This window comes from Fusarium flagelliforme (genome assembly GCF_020744385.1).
Source record: "Fusarium flagelliforme strain FIESC 12 MPI-CAGE-AA-0113 chromosome Unknown B0J16scaffold_1, whole genome shotgun sequence".
NCBI classification, from domain to species: Eukaryota; Fungi; Ascomycota; class Sordariomycetes; order Hypocreales; family Nectriaceae; genus Fusarium; species Fusarium flagelliforme.
The window spans coordinates 8,028,871-8,051,071 of NW_025763503.1; the positions used below are offsets into that span (position 1 = coordinate 8,028,871).

The following is a 22,201-nucleotide window of genomic DNA, read 5'->3' on the forward strand; positions in this document are numbered from 1 at the left end:
TCAAAATAGACAGGAAGCAGCTTGTACCTCTGGCCAGCAAATTCACCGTGGACCAGGTGGCCATGTACAGTCTTGCAAACAAGATCAAGAGAGCGCCCTCGACTCGTACGGAGACGCGCCTGCGCCAGCTCTGGTCGCAGATTCTTGATAGAGATCCCCAGACCATCGGCATAGACGACAACTTTTTCCAGTCAGGCGGCGACTCAGTGTCGGCCATGCGTCTTGCTTCAACCTGTCAGCAAGGGGACCCAGACATGGCTTTGACCGTCGCCGACATCTTCCAACACCCGAGGCTCAGCAAGCTGGCCAAAACAATAGATGAGCGGCAGGGTATCGTGAGTGCTACGACCGAAGAGGATCAGAACGATAATGAGCCAATTGTTCCCTTCAGCCTTTGGGAGGCGTACGTGGACCCACAAGACAGGAACGGCCAGATGGACCATATAGCCCAACAGTGCGGCATTGCTCGAGACGACATCGAGGACATTTACCCCTGCACTCCTCTACAAGAAGGTCTAATGGCCATAACCGCCCGTCAGAACAGTGCCTACGTCGGCAGAGGCTCCTACCGTCTACCGGCTCACATAGACAGGGCCAAGTTCGCTGACGCCTGGGAGCGTGCAATCGCCTTCCATCCGATTCTCAGGACTCGCATCGTCTTGTCAAATGTCGCATCACAATTCTCCAGGCCCATGCAGCTTGTTGCTCACGAGGGATGTAGTGGCAGTGGTACGAGCGGTTACTTGGACTGCCGCACGATGTCCGAGTACGAGGATCTCGATCGATCGGACCGGATGCTCTACAACAGGCCACTCTTCCGATGTGCCATTGTCGTTGACGACAAGGACCAGGACCAATATACCTTCGTCTGGACTGCTCACCATGCAAGCTATGACGGGTGGAGCTTCCAACTGTTGTTCCAGCAGATTGAGGATGTCTTCTACCACGGCTCAAGGCCCGCCCAGCCAGCACCGTACAATCAGTTTATTAAGTATCTTAACGAGATTAGTCATGAGGAGACGGCCAGGTTTTGGCAGGCGCAGCTTGAAGGTACGCTGCCTGCGAGCTTGCCTGCCGATCTTCCTGTACGGTACCAGGCAAGACCGAACACGCGCCTCGTGCGACAAGCCCAATTGAATGCATCATCAACCGTGTCGCTCGCTACAATCCTTCGAGCGGCATGGGCTATTACCCTGGCCAACTTCACCAACTCAGAAGATGTGTTGTTTGCCGAGGCCTTGTCAGGCCGAAATGCTCCAGTCCGTGAAATTACAGAGTTAGTTGCCCCGACCATTACAACGGTGCCGGTGCGAGTGCACGCCAGTTCCGGGCAGAGACTCAGTGATCTCCTCAATGTGATCAATCAGCAGACTATTGACATGATGCCCTTCGAACATACTGGACTACTCGCGATCCAAGAGATGACAGCCAAAAAGCTGCAACTGAACCATCTCTTCCTCATTCAGCCACGAGCCCAGCCAAACTCTGGCGGCAGTCAAGATGAGATGGCCACGCAGCAAAGGGACTTTGACTCGTTCCCGCTGCTCGTGGAATGCGGTGTCCACGACGAAGGCGCCAATGTCGAGGCCCGCTTCGATGAGAAAGTCGTGTCCAGTGCGTACGTTGCCCGACTTATCGACAATTTTTGCCACATTGCTGCACGTATCAGTGCCGCTACCTCAAACACCAATGGAGCGGATGTCACTGTCGGAAGTGTCAGTGAACCCAGCCCAAAAGACATCCAACAGATTCTCGAATGGAACTCCAACAACTACATGAGCATGGTGCCATCTTATAAGACACTCCATGATATGGTCTCCGCGTCGGCCAGCAAGTACCCCGACCTAGTGGCCGTTGACTCATGGGATGGCAGCTTCACTTACAGGGAACTGGACCTAGTGACGTCGAAGCTTGCGGGTTACCTCATCAACGAGTTTGGAGTCAAGATCGAAGATAAGATCGGCTTATATTTTGACAAGTCGAAGTGGGCGGTGGTTTCGATGATTGCAGTGCTCAAAGCTGGAGGCGCTTTTGTGCATTTGAGCCCCAAGCATCCGACGGCTCGAACTGCGGCTATACTGCGCGGCAGTGGTATCGACCTTGTTCTCACCTTCAAGGCATACAGACCAAAGCTCTTGGAACACGAACTTGCCGAACACGTTCTTGTGGTTGATGAATCCACCAGTACTGGACTCGGAACCTACCCTGAATCTCTTCCGGATATCAAAGTTCAGTCCGGTAACGTGGCCTCCGTCATCTACACATCCGGCAGTACAGGCACCCCGAAAGGCGTCGTGCTTGATCATCGAGCTCTACTGCTGGCTATTGACGTCCAAGGCCCGGCATTTGGCATCCAGCACGGGACACGCGTCTTCCAGTTCGCGTCGTATCTCTTCGATGTCAGCTTCCAAGACATCTTCATCCCGCTTAGTGTCGGTGGAACCGTCTGTATTGCGTCCGAAGACCAGCTGATGAACGATCTCGCGGGGTCCATCCGCAGAACCAACGCCGACTTCATCAACGTCACGCCCACGGTCGCTGCGCTTCTACGCCCGGATAGCGTCCCTAGAATCAACAAGCTTGCTCTGGCCGGTGAGGCTGTAACTCCGGGCCTCGTTGAAACATGGGCGCCCTTTGCGCGCGTCATGAATGCCTACGGACCCGTCGAGTGCGGAATGAACACCTCTTTCAACCCGTCCATGCAAGTGACGCGTCGCACGCAAGCTGCCAACATTGGCAACGGTATCGCCACAACATTGTGGCTCACCAAGCCAGGCGACTCCGACGTCTTGATACCCATTGGCTGTATCGGTGAGATTCTCGCCGAGGGCCCACTGCTGTCCAGAGGATATCTCAATGATGAAGTACGGACCAACAGTGCCTTCATCAATGACCCGGCCTGGGTGGCCAAGTATGGCCTGAGCTCCGGAAGACGACTTTACAAGACTGGTGACCTGGCGCGCTACGAGGAGGACGGGACGCTGGTCTACCTTGGCCGTAAAGACACCCAGGTTAAGATCAACGGACAACGCGTTGAGATTGGCGAGATTGAGCAGCACGTCAAAGACCTTTTGATGCCAGAAACCATATCCGCCTCAACTTCCGAACAAACTACTGGCGCTACTGTCGCTGTAGAACTCGTTCAAGTCTCAGACTCTGTATCTGAGGTTTCTAGGCGAGTACTTGCGGCATTCATTCAAACATCGCAGGGACCCTCGGATACCGACAGCAGCGAATATCCAGCTGACAACGAATGTGGTTTCCTTCCTCTTTCAAGGCCGCTCCACTCTCGGTTCCGCGCACTCCAGGACTCACTTGGTAACGTCCTTCCGCAACACATGATCCCCTCAATCTACATACCAGTCTCAGATATACCCACCAATACATCTGGTAAACTTGACCGTGTCCGGCTCCGGAATCTCGCCAAGAGCCTCTCCGAAGTCCTAACGTCAATGTACAGCTTGTCGGGCGTGGCCAAGCTACCACCGGCCTCTCCGATAGAGAAACGCATGCAGCGCCTCTGGAGCCGGGTCATGACGGTGGAAGAAAGTGCGATTGGGGCGACCGATAATTTCTTCCAGCTTGGTGGTGACTCTGTTTCGGCTATGAGGCTTGTGGCAGCCTGCCAGGAGGAGGGCCTGGCATTGACTGTGAGCGATATCTTTGAGCGGCCCCAGCTTCGAGATGTGGCCAGGTCGGTGACAATCATCGACGATTCTGATCACCATAATGACGAGGAGAATGATCCGCCGTTCAGTCTATGTCCATGGCAAGAGAGCACGGAGACTCCCGCCGAAGCTACCAAAATGATCGCTTCACTTTGCGGTGTCTCGCCGGATCGGATTCAAGACATCTACCCTTGCACTCCCCTACAAGAAGGACTGATGGCCATCACGATGAGGAAGGCGGGGGCTTATACCAATAGGATGGTCTACAAGCTGCCCGAGTCCATCGATCTGGACCGTTTCGTTGCGGCGTGGAACCAAGTAGCTACTGCTCACCCGATCCTTGGGACGAGGATCGTCGTTGATACAAGGGCCACTGGTGGTGCGGATACAAAGCTCTACCAAGCCGTAATTGACAAGCCCATCGACTGGCAAAAGCCAAGCAGCATCATGGAGTATGTTTCTGCCGACGAAAGTCACCCGTTCTCTTACGGCGATCCTCTTTCGCGATTTGCTCTCGTTTCAGAAGGCGAGGGCGGCTGCAATTACTTTGTGTGGACAGTCCATCACGCAGCATACGATGGCTGGACACTCAAGCTGATCCTGGATGACCTCGCAAGTGCGTACCGCGGAGACGAGCCAAGCAGGGCGGTGCCGTTCAAACGCTTCATCCGCCACCTGATCACGAACAGCGAGACCACAGCCGCCGACTTTTTCTGGACGTCGCAGCTCGAGGGACAAACGCCTTCAAGTTTCCCCCGCTTGCCATCTGCCACCTACCAACCACGGGCTCGGCAGCAGCTTCGTCACCATCTGTGGAGCTTTGACAACAAGGGGCTCATGGAGCTTGCAACACCCCTACCGACCATTTTGCGCGCTGTCTGGGGATTGGTTGTGGCCGCGCATACCGGCTTCGAAGACATCATCTTCGCGATGACTCTTTCGGGACGTAACGCGCCTGTGCATGGCATCGATAAGATCGCTGCTCCGCTGATGACGACTGTGCCAGCGCGTATGAGCTTAGACAGCCAGCAGACCATGAGCTCATATCTTGCTGCCATCTACCAGCAGGACGTGGCGCTTATTCCTTTCCAGCACACCGGCCTGCAGAACATCCAGGAGATCATGCGGAGACATGGCATGATGGGCCGACTGGATATGAATCACTTGTTTGTCGTCCAGCCCGAGGTTCAGCTCGACCAAGAGGAGCAGTCACTAGGCATGGAGGCACAGAAGGCGCCTGCACTGGTTGACTTTGGATCCTACGCTCTGGTCATAGAGTGTAATACCAAGGCCAATTCAGAGATCACCGTGAACTTCACCTATGATGATGCCGTGTTGAGTTCAACTGAGATCAACACTATCTTCGAACGTTTCCAGTTTCTCCTTTCCTCGATCTTGGCCGCGGTCCACGAAGAGACAAAGATCAGCCACCTGCTGGCCGCAACACCCACCGACGTGCGTCGTATTCTGTCTTGGACCGACGCACTACCTACCACAGAGCCCATCAACTCCTGCATCCATCATGTTTTCCGGGATCAGGCACTTCTTCGTCCAGAAGCGGTCGCACTACGCTCTTGGGACGGTGATATGACTTACAAGCAACTCGACCAGTTCTCGACGATACTAGCGTCTGATCTCCAGGAAATGGGCGTCGAGCCTGAAGTGAACGTTCCTCTGCACTTTGAGAAGTCAACATGGGCAATTGTAGCGCAACTGGCCGTGCTTAAAGCGGGTGGTACATGTGTCCCGCTGAACCCGGCATGGCCAAAGGCCCGCAACGACGCTATCATCAAGCAGACCAGGGCTTCAGTCATTCTCGTCTACTCGGACACGGATGGCGACACAGCGTTCTCTAAAAGCGATCAATTTGTTACCATCACCGTAGGAGAATCGCTGTTCCAGCAAAGACAAGAGCTCAAGACGACTCGAGAGGACCGGACCATGGTATCACAAGCCAGGTCTAACAACGCTGCTTTTATCATCTACACTTCCGGCACTACGGGAACTGCTAAGGGCGTTGTCTTGGAGCACAAGTCATTGGTCACCACTGCGGCAGCTCACGGCGCAGCCTACGGTATCGGTCCGACCACTCGAGTTGGACAGTTTGCCGCCTACACCTTCGACGCCAGTATCTCTGAGATCTTTACCACGCTCCAACGCGGTGGCACCGTATGCACCATGTCAGAGCACAACAGGGCCAATAACCTATCGGCCGCTCTGCGCGATATGCGAGTCAATTTCCTTGCTGTCACGGACACGGTCGCGAGCCTCCTCGACCCCGCGAACCTACCTCTCGTACAGACGCTGGTCTTGGTGGGCGAGAGACCAAGCGATGCTGTTGTGACACGATGGCAGCAGCATTGCAGTACGCTTATGAACGGCTATGGGCCCACGGAATGTTCGATTGCTGCCACTTGTAACCCCAAGCTTGCCGTAGGACAGACGAACAATATTGGGTGTATTTTGAGCGGGGCCATTTGGCTGGTTAATCCCCAGGACCACAACTTGCTACAGCCGACCGGGAGCATCGGCGAGATCTTGATTGAAGGTCCCCTGGTAGCAAGAGGCTACCTCGACGATGAACTCAAGACTGCCGCGGCTTTCATTGAAGATCCCGACTGGGTCCGATTGCACAATCTGCCGACCGGTAAGCGGTTGTATAAAACAGGTGATCTTGCACGTTACGATACGGACGGATCCCTCATCTATATCGGTCGTAAGGACAACCAGGTTAAGATACGTGGGCAGAGAGTGGAACTCAGCGAGATCGAGCAGTGTCTTACTAAGGTTCTTCCACAAAGCCGGGTCTCGTCGAGCGGTGTGGCCGTCGAGCTTGCCACAGTCTCGGGTCGGCCCGTACTTGCGGCCTTCATGGCTCAACTTGTTGAAACAGGGCCTTCCGAGGGAGGATGCGAAGGAGGCGATGGAGAACACCAAAAGGGCCATGACAATGGTCTCATCTTACCACTATCTGGATGCGTCCGGGATCGTCTGCTAGACGTGCAGTCATCCTTGGGAGATGTGCTGCCCCGGTACATGATTCCCTCGGTATTCATTCCAGTCCGCACGCTGCCTAGTAACGTTTCAGGAAAGCTGGATCGGACAGCACTTCGCCAGGCCCTTTCACGTCTATCGGCAGAGGAACTTGCATCGTACAGCCTCGTCGGCGCGACAAAGCAGGCACCTTCCACGGACCTGGAAAGGCAACTACAGGGCCTCTGGGCTCGAGTATTGAGCATATCCCGCGATCAGATCGGCGCCAGCGACAGCTTCTTCCAAGTGGGTGGAGATTCTGTATCAGCTATGCGCTTGGTAGCCATGTGTCGTGAGGAGCAACTCGCCATCAGCGTTGCGGACATCTTCAAGCATCCAAAGCTCCGGGATGTCGCAGCACGAATGCAGAGGGTGAGTATCAGCACAAGCGACACGAAGGATATTGAGCCATTCGCACTCTGGCCAATCGACGGGTCTGAGGCGCGAGCAGATCAGCTGGAAGAAGTAGCTCGGCAGTGTGGCCTCTCAGCAAGCCAGATCGAAGATGTTTATCCGTGTACGCCGCTTCAAGAGGGTCTCCTGGCCATCACCATGCGACAAAACAAGGCATATGTGGGACATGGGTCTATGACACTTGCAGACACTGTCGATAAGGATCAATTGCTTGATGCTTGGAATAGTGCTGTGAAGGCGCACCCCATCCTGAGGACGCGCATCGTCCCAGTCGCGACACACAATGCCAGGTCTCTGCAAGTTGTCGTCAAGAGCGAGGCAGAAGCAGACAACCTTCAATCTTCACCTTGCCGTAATGAGCAAGACTTCAGATACATGGTGGAGCGAGAAGCCATGTCATACGGCAAGCCGCTTTTCAGTTTCGCTGTCATCGGGCAGACATTCATGTGGGCGGCTCATCACGCTGTGTACGACGGGTGGACTTTCCAATTACTTTTTAAACAGGTCGAAGAGGTCTTCTACCGAGGACTCGCTCCGAAGCAGAAGCCAGTACCTTATAAGGGTTACATCGACTTCCTGTCGCGCACCAATCCAGAGGTTGAAGCTGCCTACTGGCGATCGCAGCTAGGCCAGGGCGATCCTGTGAGCTTCCCATCGAACGTAACATCTTCGTACCAACCACACTCGAACAGCGACCTACGAAAGACATTCACTGCCGCCATATCGCCGACCCACAACGTCTCACTAGCTACTGTCCTTCGCGCCAGTTGGGCCATGGCCGTCGCCCAGTTCTCAGGCACCGACGACGTTCTCTTCGCTGAGGCGCTGTCGGGTCGGGACGCACCCGTTCCAGGCATCATAGAGATGCTTGGACCAACTATTACCACGGTGCCGATGAGGTTACAAGTCCGGCGCAACCAGCCCATCATGGACTACCTCGAGTCTGTGCATGAGAAGATGATCGAGATGATGCCGTTCCAGCACTCGGGCTTGCAGGCGATTCAGGCGGCGATCAAGCCACGACAACTTCAGCCAAATCACTTGTTTGTCATGCAGCCACTCCAGCAACAGAATCAGGCTCAGCTACCGTCGTCAGCCACATCCGACCTGCAGGCAATGCCGGTCTCGCAGCATGACTTCCACTCCTACCCACTTGTTGTGGAGTGTGGGATCGATGGATCGGAGGTGTTTGTAGATGTCAAGTACGATGCCACCATCTTATCTCATCACATCGTGGATCAGCTCACCGATCACTTTGCGTATATCACCACTCAGCTCGCAGCCATCAGTCAGACGGAAGCCCCTCAAGAGCAACTCGACGTCGCCCAGTTCAGTGCCGCTGGCCCTCGAGACGTAGAGCAGATGGTGCACTGGAATTCTAACATCCAGCTGCCATCTCCTGATCAAACACTGCACCACATCGTTGAATCGCAGGTACACAAGACGCCAGACCTGCTCGCTATTGACGCGTGGGATGGCCAGCTCACGTATGCAGAGGTGCATGACTTGACGGCAAGACTAGCGACTCATCTCATCGCCCTGGGTGTGCAAAGGGAGGATTCGATAGCCCTTTACTTCGATAAGTCGAAATGGGCCCTCATCGCCATGATCGCGGTTCTGAGAGCCGGGGCTGCGTTCGTGCAGCTTAGTCCGAAGCATCCAATCGGCCGGTCCAAGACGATTCTACAAAGCAGTCGAGCTCGTATCGTGCTTGTCGCAGCCCAGTACGAAGCCAAATTCCGAGGTGCCATGGATCTCCATCCCGACAAGGGCGCGGTCGTCGTCCCAATTGACCAAGAATTGTTTGCAACACTTTCTCAGGCAGATGATGTCGCGCTCCGCGCCGTGACCGCAAAGCCGAGCGACGCAGCTGTTATTATGTACACAAGCGGCAGTACCGGTGTTCCCAAGGGATTCTTGCTCCAACACGGAGCACTATCCGCAGCTGTGGCGGCTATGGCCACGGCACTCGATATCAAACAAGGGACCAGGGTCTTTCAGTTCACTTCGTACGTATTTGATGTTCACCTACAAGATGTCTTCTGTACCTTGTCACGGGGTGGCTGCGTTTGTATTGCATCAGAGGCTCAATTGATGAACGAACTCGGGAGGGCGCTGGCGTCTGCCCGGGCTGACTTGGTGCAGCTGACTCCCACTGTTGCGGGACTAGTTGAACCCGAATCTGTGCCCGATTTGAAGACTCTCGTCCTGACTGGCGAGCTGGCCACTCGTGATACAATTGCGCAGTGGATGGGAAAACTCCAGCTTATGAACGCCTATGGCCCAGCCGAGGCCGGTCTCAACACTTCACTCAATCGATCAATTGCACACGAGTCGGAGGGATCCAACATTGGTCGAGGCGTTGCTACCAGGCTTTGGCTCGTGGATCTGGACAACATCAATCTCTTGAGCCCAGTTGGCTGTATCGGTGAGCTGCTGGCAGAGGGTCCGTTGCTTGCTAAAGAGTATCTTGGCGACGAACATTTGACCTCTACAAGCTTTGTCACTGACCCAACCTGGGTCAAGACATACGGGCTGCCCAGTGGGAAGCGCATGTACAAAACGGGCGATCTCGCTCAAATCAATGCAGACGGCACATTCACGTATCTGGGGCGTAAGGATACACAAGTCAAGATCAATGCTCAACGCATTGAGCTTGGAGAGATTGAGCGTCAGCTACAAGCCGACTTGCAGACGCTTCTTCCTAGTTGTGGTGGTGTAGCAGTGGAGCTTGCGACTACCCGGGACGACGACGACAATAATACCAGCAAGCAGACTCTTGCGGCTTTCATCGTTACCAGCGGAGGAAAGGCCGTAGTGACGAAAGGAAAGGAAGACGAAGAGAGTATTTCCCTGTCTCTGAATCACTCAATGCGTTCCGTTTTGTCAGATCTGCCATTCATGCTGAGAGACCACCTGCCACATTATATGATCCCTTCAATGTACATTCCCATCACCAATTTGCCCAAGAATACCAACGGCAAGCTGGACAGAAAGCGTTTGAGGGAGATTGCCAATCACCTGGATGCACACGACTTCTCTTTGGAGACTCCCATCAATGGTCCCAGACTACAGCCATCAACAGAAATGGAGCTACAACTGCGAGACATGTGGTGCCAGGTACTAGGTGTACAGCCTGACTCCGTTGGGGCCGACGATAGCTTCTTCCAGATGGGGGGTGACTCTGTCGCCGCGATGCGTCTCGTCGCTGCGTGCGAGAAACAGGGTCTTTCCCTGACTGTGGCAGACATATTCGATCAGCCGCGACTTCGCGACCTTGCCACTGCCGCCCGAGCACCTAATGATCTTTCCGCAAGTCACCCCCAGCACCAGAAGCCTCTGGAGCCTTTCAGCCTGTGGGATAAGCATACCATGCACAATCACCAGCAACACCTTGCCTCCATTGCCAGTCAGTGCGGAGTAGAGCCTTCTCAGATCGAGGACATCTACAATTGTACGCCACTTCAGGTCGGCCTGATGGCCATCACGATCAGGCAGTCACAGGCTTACACCAACCGCATCATTTACGACATTCCGGATTCTGTGCCCACAGAGACATTCATGGCAGCATGGTCATTGAACTATCAGCGCCACGCCATTTTGCGCACTAGGATCGTTCCCGATGTCGATCGGGAGTCAAACTTCGTCCAAGTTGTGGTTCGACAGGAGCTAGAATGGCAGCATAGCACGGACCTCGACGACTACATCAAGCATGACCAAGCCCAAGGTTTTATTCATGGTTCACAGCTCGCTCGCTTCTGCATTGTCAGTAGTCTGGAAGGCCAGCCAAGGAAGTTTGTGTGGACCATCCATCACTCAATTTATGATGGGTGGACACTCAAGCTCATCCTCGAAGACCTCAGTCAACTTTACGAAGGCCACACGCTTCCTCCTTGCGTTCCTTTCAATGGATTCGTGCACTATCTACGCAATGTAGATAACATAGCCGCCGCGGCATTCTGGCATTCTGAACTCGACGGCGAACTGCCTACGAGCTACCCAGCATTACCTGCGCCGAACTTCCAGCCCCGTCCGGACAGCTCCGTTGCTCGGAACGTAACCTTACCTCATGGGGCCAGCCATCAGTCTATTCCTAACATCCTGCAAGCTGCATGGCCATTGGCATTGTCGATGCACACAACGACCGACGATGTCATGTATGCCATGACGCTCTCCGGTCGTAACGCGCCCGTCCCGCGCATTGCAGAGATGGCGGCCCCGACTATTACAACAGTACCCATCAGGAGACGGATTGACTCGTCCACTACGGTCTCGCAATACCTCTCGGCAACACATCGCAAGTCCATTGACATGATGCCCTTCGAACACACGGGTCTCCAGAACATCGGCAAGTCCCTCGCACTGAACACCCTATTTGTCATCCAGCCCACCATTCGTGTTGAGCATGACGAGGAGAAGCAGGAGCGCGAGGACCCTATGGTTTCATTGGATCCAAACGCAGCGCCGCTACAAGGCTTTGACTCGTATGCTTTGGTGGTGGAGTGTAGTCTCAGTCAACACGGAGCTCGCATCGAAGCCAGATACAACAAGCAAGTCATCACCGAAGAACAGATACGGCAGCTCATCAGTCAATTTCAGAGACTGATTCTCCTGCTACTGACTGAACCTCCCACGACCCGGCTTGTTGACCTTCCCATGGCGTCCGAGGAGGATGTGCAGCAGATATTGGCTTGGAACGGCGAGGATGGCACTACCCTGGAGCCAGTAAACGACCGTCTCGATCATGCGATCAGACGACAAGCACTACAACAGCCGTCGGCTCAGGCCGTCTGCGCGTGGGATGGTAACTTGTCATATCGAGAGCTTGACTGGCTTGCTACGAAACTGGCCGGTCATCTTAAGAGTCTTGGCATCAAGCCTGAGGTCAAGGTCCCTGTGTACTTTGACAAATCGCTTTGGGCTATCGTCGCGATGCTAGCTATCCTTAAGGCCGGAGGCATATACGTCCCGCTCAACCCGGCACATCCACTACAACACGTTCAGGTCATCATCGAAGCAGTGGCCGCCCCGGTGGTGCTGACTACAAAAGACAATGCGCACAAATTCAAGGACTCAATTTCTGTGGACTCGGAGCTTCTTGGGTCGCTGCCTCTGCCAAACGCTGAGGATCAGGATGGGACTACGGTCATACACAACTCCGACAATGCAGCTGTGATTGTATTCACGTCAGGAACCACTGGAACACCAAAAGGTGTCGTCCTGACCCACTCGTCACTCAGCACTATGATGCGTGCCCAAGGTCCATCAATGGGCTTTTCCTCAAACACACGAGCCCTTGCCTTTGCAGCCCCTAGCTTCGACGTCAGCAACAGTGAAGTTTTTACAACCCTCTATCACGGTGGATGCGTGTGCGTTCCTTCTGAGCACGATCGACTCAACGACTTGGCTGGGGCAGTAACTAGGCTTCATGCCAATTGGTTATTCCTGACCCCAAGTCTAGCTTCGCAAATCGACCCAGCCTCTGTTCCTGGGTTGCAATTCCTAGCCCTTGGTGGCGAAGCCATTACTCAGAGTCTCGTGGACACCTGGGCGAGCAGACTCCAACTACTCAACAGTTATGGCCCTTCCGAGGCAAGCATCTGGACGTCCATGGCACTCCTGGGCAAGGAGCCGGGCGTTCTCCCAACCAATATCGGTAGAGGCCTTGGCTGCAAGCTCTGGGTGGTCGACCCGTCCAACTACAATAGGCTATCGCCCATCGGCTCTACCGGAGAGCTGCTCATTGAGGGCCCGATCCTGGCTCGGGAATACCTCGACGATCCCAACCGCACAGATGAAGCCTTCGTTTTGAACCCTTCTTGGACCAAGCTCGACGTTCAAGGGCAAAATCGTGGTGATCAGCAAGCCGCCGACCGCCGTCTGTACAAAACGGGCGATCTGGTTGCATACTCGACAGACGGATCTCTCATATACATGGGTCGCAAGGACACACAGATCAAGGTGCGTGGCCAGCGCGTGGAAATCGGCCAAATTGAATATCATCTGCAGCGACTCTTGCAGCAATCTGAAACGGCCAAAGTGGCCGTAGACCTCGTCTTCTCCAAACACCAGCCGTCTCGCAAGACTCTGGGCGCCTACATTGAGGTGGTGGACGATGAGTGTTCGTCATCAGCCGATTCATTCAACATCGACAGGGTGATGATCCCCTCGGAAAGATTCCAAAAAGAGATGCATCAGCTCCAGACCGCACTCTTGGATGCACTCCCGCATTACATGGTCCCCACCGTTTTCATCCCAATGAAACGTCTCCCTATGACCGCATCAGGCAAACTGGATCGTCGAGTCTTGAGTAACCTGCTCTCGGATCTCAGCGACAAGGAGCTCACGCCCTTCCGCTTGGCTTCGATTGCCAAGACTGCTCCTCAATCCGAAATCCAATTCAGGATGCGCAGCCTGTGGGCCGAAGTCTTGCAAATCGGCGACGAAGACTTGATCGGGGCCGACGATTCGTTCTTCCAACTGGGCGGCGATTCTCTCAGCGCTATTTTCCTAGTGTCCCTTGCGTCCAAGGCTGGCCTCGCTTTCACCGTGGCTGATTTGTTCGGGTACCCGAAGCTTTGCGACATTGCGGCTATTAGTCAGACGCAACAAGCCTTGCCGCCTTCTGAGGCACCGTCGGAGATCCCACCTTTCTCTCTATGGGAACATGGATTCGAAGATCTGCCAACCGCGATCGAGACGGTCGCCGATCAGTGTCATGTAACCGCTGATGATATTCAGGATGTGTACCCATGTGCTCCCCTGCAGGAAGGATTGGTCGAATTGTCTCTCCTCAACCCTGGTACATACATCAGTCGTAACGTCTTCGTCCTCGATGACTCAGTTAACATTGAAGCTTTCAAATCCGCCTGGGCCCAGGTTGTTCGGACTCACCCTATCATGAGAACTCGCATCACTCGACTCGGGGAGCTCAAGTCTGTGCAGGTTGTGACATATAACCAGCTGTCATGGAGCAAGGCGACATCACTTCAGGCATACATGGAAGCAGACCACAATGCTCCGATGCTACACGGGGATCCACTGATGCGTTTCGGACTCGTCAAGGGCGAACAAGGTGAACGTGTCTTCGTATGGACCCTACACCACGCCGTGTATGACGGCTGGTCTCTGAAGCTGCTGTTTGAGAGTTTCCTCAGATCATACAACGGCCAATTAGGCACTCTCGAACCAGTACCTTTCAACTCCTTCATCAAGTACATCCAGCAGACCGATCAGCAAGGAGCTCTTGACTTTTGGAACAAGCAGCTTGATGGAGACCTACCACTCGGCTTCCCTACCCTGCCCTCTGCCACCTATCAGCCACGTCCCAACAAGGAGGAGACACTCTCGCTGACCCTTCTATCAACCCACACAATCAACCGACACTCGGCCGCCACAATCTTGCGTGCCGCATGGGCCTTGGCTCTAACCCATATCACATCATCAGACGATGTCATATTCGCCATAACTCTTTCCGGTAGGAACGCCCCTGTTGCCAATGTAGTAGACATGGCTGCACCAACCATTACAACCGTTCCCATTCGTTCCCGCATAGATGCCAATCAGACAATCGAGCAATATCTTGAGCAAGCCAAGCAGCAAGCAGTTGAGATGATACCCTATGAGCATACTGGTCTGCAAAACATCCGAGACGCAGAGACGGGCAACCGTATCCCTCTGGACTTGAAGCATTTATTCGTTGTGCAGCCAGCTTCTGCGTCTGTGACGACCGAAGGCGATGCTACAATTATGCGTCCACTGCGCACCAACGATGGTGAAGAGGATATCCAATTCGGCTTTGACTCGTACGCACTGGTCGTGGAGTGCCATGTCGAGGGCGAGGACGACCGCGCTGTTCATGTCTCGGCACGGTTTGACGACGATGCGGTCGATCAGTTTCAAATCAGACAGCTACTTGTGCTTTTCGGCCACTTGGCTACCCTTCTATCAACGACGACGAAAACCTCGTCCCGCCTTTGTGACCTGACGATAGCGCCACCAGAGGACTTGGATCAGATTATGCAATGGAACGATGTCCATGCCCTCCGCCCTTCGAGCGACTGTCTCCACGACGTAGTGGTACAATGGGCGAAGAGCCAGCCAGACAAGCAAGCCATCTGTTCTTGGGACGCCGAGCTGTCGTACCGCGAGCTGGATTCTTTGTCTTCTCAGTTGGCTCATCATCTAGTGGACAATCTAGGTCTCGCACCAGAGGTCATCGTCCCCCTCTATTTCGATAAATCAGCGTGGGCTATCGTGTCGATGTTGGCAGTATTGAAAGCGGGCGCCGCGTACGTGCCACTCAATACTGCATTCCCAATTGAGCACAACCAGTCCATCGTTAATGCCGTCGACGCCAAGGCTGTTCTGACGAGCAGCGATCACTTGTCTCTGTTCGACAATGGCATTGTCATCGATCGATCATTCATTGAGTCTCTTCCCTCTGTTGGAAGCCGTCATCTCTCATCATCGGATCCTTCCAGCGCCGCCATCGTGGTTTTCACATCAGGAACCACAGGCAAGCCTAAGGGCATCGTCCTGACCCATTCATCGCTATCTTCTATGATGCGCGCGCAGGGACCTCTGATGGGCTTCGATACATATACACGCACACTACACTTTGCAGCCGCAAGCTTTGACGTAAGTAATAGTGAAGTACTTACTACTCTGTTTCACGGTGGTTGTATCTGCGTCCCTTCGGAGTATGACCGTCTGAACCGGCTTTCCGAGGTCACAAGCGAGTACAATGTCAACTGGCTGTTCCTTACGCCTAGTCTCGCGAACCAGCTCGAACCCGAAGCTTTCCCTAGTCTCCGACACCTCGCACTTGGCGGTGAGGCCGTCACCCAAGACCATGTCGCGCAATGGGCACCGAGAGTTCGTCTGTTGAATAGCTATGGCCCTTCTGAAGCGAGCATCTGGACTTCGATGTCTCATCTCCGTTCTGGTACTACGACTGTTGATATCGGTAGAGGCTTGGGGTGTGTTTTGTGGATCGTGGATGCGGCCAACCACGACCGTTTGATGCCAATCGGAATGGTTGGCGAGCTCGTCATCGAGGGTCCAATCCTAGCGCGGGAATACCTCAACGATGCTGAAAAGACACGGGAGTCCTTTATCCAAGACCCGCTCTGGTCAACTGCAGCCGGTCACGGTCGGCGGATGTACAAGACGGGAGATCTGGTCCGCTATGCAGCCGATGGATCGGGCACTCTCATATACGTTGGCCGTAAGGATACACAGGTCAAGATCCGTGGACAGCGTGTCGAGGTCGGCCAGGTCGAGCACCATCTCCAGTCTCTTGTTCCCAGTAGTCTGGGCGTGGCTGTCGAGATGGTGAACAGCAACACCACGGCGCGTGGTCACACTTCAAGGCAGGCTCTCGCTGCATTTGTGGCGATGGAAGGCGGAGACAGCGACAAAGTCCTCAGCCAAGTTACGACAACGTTCCAAACCAACATGGTCATGGTGCAGACTGCATTGGCCGAACTGCTTCCGCCTTACATGATCCCGACCGTCTTTGTGCCATTGAGCAAGTTGCCATTGAGCAGGTCCGGCAAAGTGGACCGAGTATACCTTCGACGCATGCTACACGGTCTAAGTGAAGAGGAAATGGCGCCGTACCGTCTTGCATCTGCCCATAAGAGGAATCCCGCTACGGATCTCGAGTCACAGATGCAGTCACTCTGGGCAGATATGCTCGGAGTCGCAGCTGAGTCTATCGGGCTAGACGATAATTTCTTCATGCTAGGTGGCGATTCCATCAGTGCCATTAAACTCGTCTCCACAGCTCAGAGATTCGGCCTACACTTCGCTGTGGCTGATGTATTCAGCCACCCCAAGCTCTGCGAACTGACAGACTTTTTGGAAGAGACAAAATCAACACTCCTCCCCGACGATGATGCCGTCGATCTTGCTCCTTTTGCGCTCTGGTCCTACACACATGACAATCTGTCAAGTGCACTCGAGCATTTATCCGCTCAATGCGACGTCGCTGTCGAGGATATCGAGGATGTCTACCCTTGCACCCCTCTGCAAGAAGGTCTCATGGAGACATCTTTGCTGCAAGAAGACACGTACATCAACCGCAACATGTTCCCATTGGACGCAGTGACCGATATCGTAGTATTCCAGCAGGCATGGTCCCAGCTTCTCGATCACTACCCTATCTTACGGACACGCATCGTGCCTTCGCTGGGCGGCAAGAACTTGGTCCAGGTTGTGACGCGCAACCACCAGACGGCCTGGCAGTACCCAGACTCGGTGGACGAATATATAAGTAAAGACAAGCAGAGACCTATGCGGTATGGGGACTCGCTTGTCCGGTATGGCCTTGTGCGGCCACAGCCCAATAACAGCGGCGATTCAGGATGTTGGACTTTTGTTTGGACTCTCCACCATTCCATTTACGACGGGTGGACGCTTGACATCTTGCTCGGCAGCCTCAGCCAGCTGTACAATCAGCAGAAGATCCCAAAGGCATTGCCTTTCAACCGATTCATCCGCTTCGTCAGCGAGACAGATGCCACTTCCTCTCGCAAGTTTTGGGACTCGCAAATCGGTCGGGGCGATCTGCCCTCAGGATTCCCATCTTTGCCTTCGACGACGTACCAGGCCAGACCTAACAGGTCCATGATCCACAATATCACAATCGCGTCGTCGGTTACTTCAACCTCATCGACGGCAAATGTCCTTCGCGCTGCTTGGGCTTTAGTGATAGCAACTCACACGTCTAGTGAGGACGTGATTTTCGCCATGACGCTGTCGGGACGTAACGCTCCGCTACCTTATATTGCCGAAATGGCTGCGCCGACTATTACAACTGTGCCAATGCGCATCTCACTTCGCCAGAATGACACTGTGCGTGAATACTTGGAGGCAATCGACCGTCAGGCCGTCGAGATGATGCCGCATGAGCACGTTGGACTTCGCAACATTCGCAAATCGCTAGTAGGTAATCACCAGTCGTTGGAGCTGCGGCATCTGTTCGTCGTTCAGCCAAATGCACAGAAGATGGGTCGGGCGAGTGTCCTTCGTACAAATACCGGGACGATGGCTTCTGTCGCATCTGCAGGGTTCGAGTCCTACGCTCTCGTCATCGAGTGCAGTCTCACGGACCAAGGCGCTCAGATTGAGGCCAAGTACGATGACACTGTCTTGACTCTGGAAATTGTTCAGAAACTCTTGAACCAACTGGCCCGATTCAGCGGCATCCTCTTGGACCCGGCAACCCACCAGACGAAGCTGCACAACCTGACCCTCATCAGTGCCCAAGAGCTGGATCAGATCACAGCGTGGAACAACACGGTCCTCTCCCCAGTTGAGGAATGCGTCCATGACATGGTGGTACGTCAAGTCGTCAAACAGCCCGGGGCCCCTGCCGTATGCGCGTGGGACGGCGACCTTTCATACAGCGAACTATCAGACTTGGCAATCCGGCTATCACTGCATTTGCGACAGCTTGGCGTGGGCCCTGAGTCTCTGGTGCCGATCTACCTTGACAAGTCTCTGTACACAGTAGTAGCCATGCTTGCTGTCTTGTACGCGGGCGGCGCAAGCGTCCCCCTCAACACGGCTCATCCTCTAGAGCGCATCAGGACCATGATCGATCAAGTGGAGCCCACGTTGATACTTACCGATGGTCACCATGCTGAGCAGTTTAACCTTTACAATGCACATGTTGTCGTGTTGAACGCCGCCCTGTTGCAGTCTCTTCCGTGCTCCGTCGGTACCTCCGCCTCCGCCGTCATATCGCCCGCCGCCACTCCGGAAAACGCTGCCATTGTCACTTTCACCTCAGGCAGCAGTGGTACGCCCAAAGGTGCGGTTCTAACACATTCTTCTCTTAGCAGCATGATCCAAGCACAAGGCTCTCGAATGGGATTCAGCGATACGACCCGAACGCTCCAATTCGCAGCTGCGAGCTTTGATGTAAGTAATAGCGAGATCTTCACAACGCTATCTTACGGCGGCTGCGTCTGTATGCCATCAGAATCTGACCGCCTTAACAATATCTCTGACACGGTCTCCCGTTTCAACGTCAACTGGCTCTTCATGACACCGAGCCTTGCATCCAAGATTGAGCCCGACACTGTTCCTACTCTGAGGCACCTGGCATTGGGTGGCGAAGCCGTAACGGACAGTCTTATACGTCAATGGGGGGACAAATTGCAACTCATCAACAGCTACGGGCCCTCGGAATCCAGCATCTGGACGTCCATGGCGGTTCTTCCTAGTGGCCCAGTCGGCGACTTGTCACCTGCCAACATAGGCAAAGGCCTCGGGTGCAGGCTATGGATTGTAGACCCAACGAATCAGAACCGGCTGTCGTGCATTGGCGACATTGGCGAGTTGTTAATTGAAGGGCCCATACTTGCGCGCGGTTATCTCAAAGACGAGGAGAAGACGCGTGCGGCATTTATCGTGAACCCATCTTGGGCCGCTGATAAAGATTATGAACACGTGCGACGATTTTACAAGACGGGAGATCTCGTCCGGTACTGCTCCGATGGGTCAATGGTTTACGTGGGACGAAAAGACGCCCAAGTCAAGATACGAGGTCAGCGCGTCGAGTTGGCCGAAGTGGAACACCATGTAAAGGCTGTGCTCAAAAGGTCGGAAGACGTTGCCGTGGAGGTGCTCCGTCTGCGCTCCGATGAGCACTTCGAGCGACAGACGCTTGGCGCTTTCATTGTCACGAGAGTCGCAGAGACCGACATCTCCACCTCCACGAACTCAAGTGGATTACCTGTTCCGCTACCTATCTCTGAGGCTTTCCAGGCGGAGATGCGCGATGTACAGAACGCTTTAAACAAAATGCTACCTTCCTATATGGTGCCTGGACTATTCATACCCATCGACCGATTCCCAATGAGTCAGTCCGGTAAGCTGGACCGCAAACAGCTCCGTCAACTCATGATCGAACTGGACGACGAACAGCTGGCGTCGTACAGACTGAGTACGGTATCTAGGCGCACGCCTTCAACTTCGCAAGAATTATTGCTACTTCCCTTGTGGGCCAAGGTCGTTGGTGTGGAAGAGAGTACCGTCGGGGCTGATGATGACTTCTTCCTTATGGGCGGCGACTCCATCTCAGCCATGGAGCTAGTCGGCCTGGCACGGTCCGGCGGCATTTCGCTGACAGTCGCCAATATTCTACAATACCCCAAATTCTGTGACATGGCTTTGACAACAACAACGACAACAGCCGACGTCGAGGCGAATGCGCGTGGCTTGACTCTTCGCGCCGGTGTCAAGCCCTTCTCTACCTTGACAAGCAACGGGAATGACGATGTCGTTGAGTCCATCAGACGACGAATCATGCCCCTGGTTCAGAGAACCCAACCATTAGCCGACATTGTTGACGCATATCCCAGCACAGACTTCCAAAAATTTTCGGCAGCCTTCGCTCTATCGTCATCGAGGTGGTCACTGGTGTACGAATGCCTCGATGGCACGGGATTCATCGACATCGAGCGGCTGCAGCACTGCTGGACCCAGGTCGTAAACAGTCAGGACATCCTACGCACCACCTTCGTCTTCTTGGACAGCGACTTGATACAGGTCGTCCTGCGAAACGTCGATCTCGGCTTCACAGTGCATAATATTGGCGCTGACACAACCACGACGATTGAAGATTACACCGATGCACTTCGAGCTCGTGACATGGACCAGCGACAGGTTACGGGTGCGCCTTTTGTACGGTTGGCACTGATCCGCAAACTCGGCAGCGACAAGCACCGCATTGTGTTCCGCATCTCCCATGCGCTGTATGATGGCATCAGCCTTCCCACCATGTGGCGTCATCTTGAGTCCCTCTACAATGGAAGCACAGCTCCAGCTCCGACAACTGTCCCCTTCTCACACTTCATCTCAGCCGCACTGGCAGATTCCCAGCGCGAGGCAAGTGTACAATACTGGCGTCACTTCCTCAAGGGCAGCTCCTTGACATCAGTCACAAACGGCTCGCACCCCGTAGCCCGAGCCCGCACATCGCCATCGCGTGTCAACTACACACGTCAAATTGTGATGCCGATCGGGGGCAACGTCACCTTTTCCAACGTCCTGCAAGGCGCATGGAGCCAGGTGCTATCAGCCGTTTCTGGTCACTCCGACATCATCTTCTGGCATCTAGTCAACGGCCGAAGCCAGTCCACAGATCTCGTCCAGGGGCCCTGCGTCAACTATGTTCCTGTTCGCGTTCAAGTCGATTCCCACGCTACCATTATGCGCCAGCTCCAAGAGCAGCAAGTCGCCCGTCTCCCATACGAAAGTCTAGGGTTCCAAGATCTAGCCCGTACTTGCACAGACTGGCCCACCCTGTCGAACCTGCACACAGCCGTGGCGCACCACAACTTGGACATTGGCAGCAACCTAGTTCTCGGCGGTACGACCTACACACTACACTCTCTACCCGACAACTACGATATGATCGACATCAAGGTGCTTTCAAATGCCGAACCCGGTGGACACAGCTCTCGCATTTCCCTTTCCTACGCTGAGGACCTCATCACGCCCGAATATGCCGATACGCTATTAAGTGCGCTTGGGCGCGCAATCGCGGGGCTTCCTCTTGACACAATCGAGCCGCCACCGCCACCGCCTCGCGAGGAATATTCTTCAATAAGCAGACAAGAGCACGAAGAGTACGGCGAGGACATCGACGCAGAATCGCTACGGCTTGTCCAAGCGGCGTGGACAGATGTCCTAGGCAGCAGCACCGCCTGGTCCACCTGCGACTCTTTCGTGCAAGCAGGCGGCACGTTCATGCATGCTGTCCAGCTAGCCGATTTGTTATCATCACAAGGTGCATACATTGAGACAGACGATATCACAACTTTGTCTACGAGTAATGCGCAGCGGAAGGCGGCTTCGATAGCGCGAAAAGGAGGTACTTATCTTACTGCGATGTAATCATCGCGCAATATTCCTGTAATGCATGATTTTTTTGTTTTCATTTCCTATGTATTTAGTTAAGTAATATGTATCTTGAAGGTAGATAATATGTATTAAGTTTGATTGGATATTGAACGGTGTTTGATACGTGAGATCTTTACGCCAGCGCATCTTCAGACCTGTGTGATTTT

At 54.2% G+C, this 22,201-nt stretch overlaps 1 protein-coding gene across 1 annotated transcript in view; it reads left to right on the plus strand.

Annotated features, from left to right (window-relative positions):
* B0J16DRAFT_392759 (uncharacterized protein) overlaps window positions 1-22,140 on the plus strand; it is a gene marked incomplete at its 5' end in the record, with an annotated part of 40,338 nt that extends 18,198 nt beyond the window's left edge. The window contains one exon of the mRNA XM_046132024.1: window positions 1-22,140. This exon is cut by the window's left edge and continues 15,460 nt beyond it. Within this exon, the coding sequence (XP_045990560.1) occupies window positions 1-22,028 (22,028 nt within the window). The 3' untranslated portion in view covers window positions 22,029-22,140.
* Window positions 22,141-22,201: the final 61 nt, after the last annotated feature.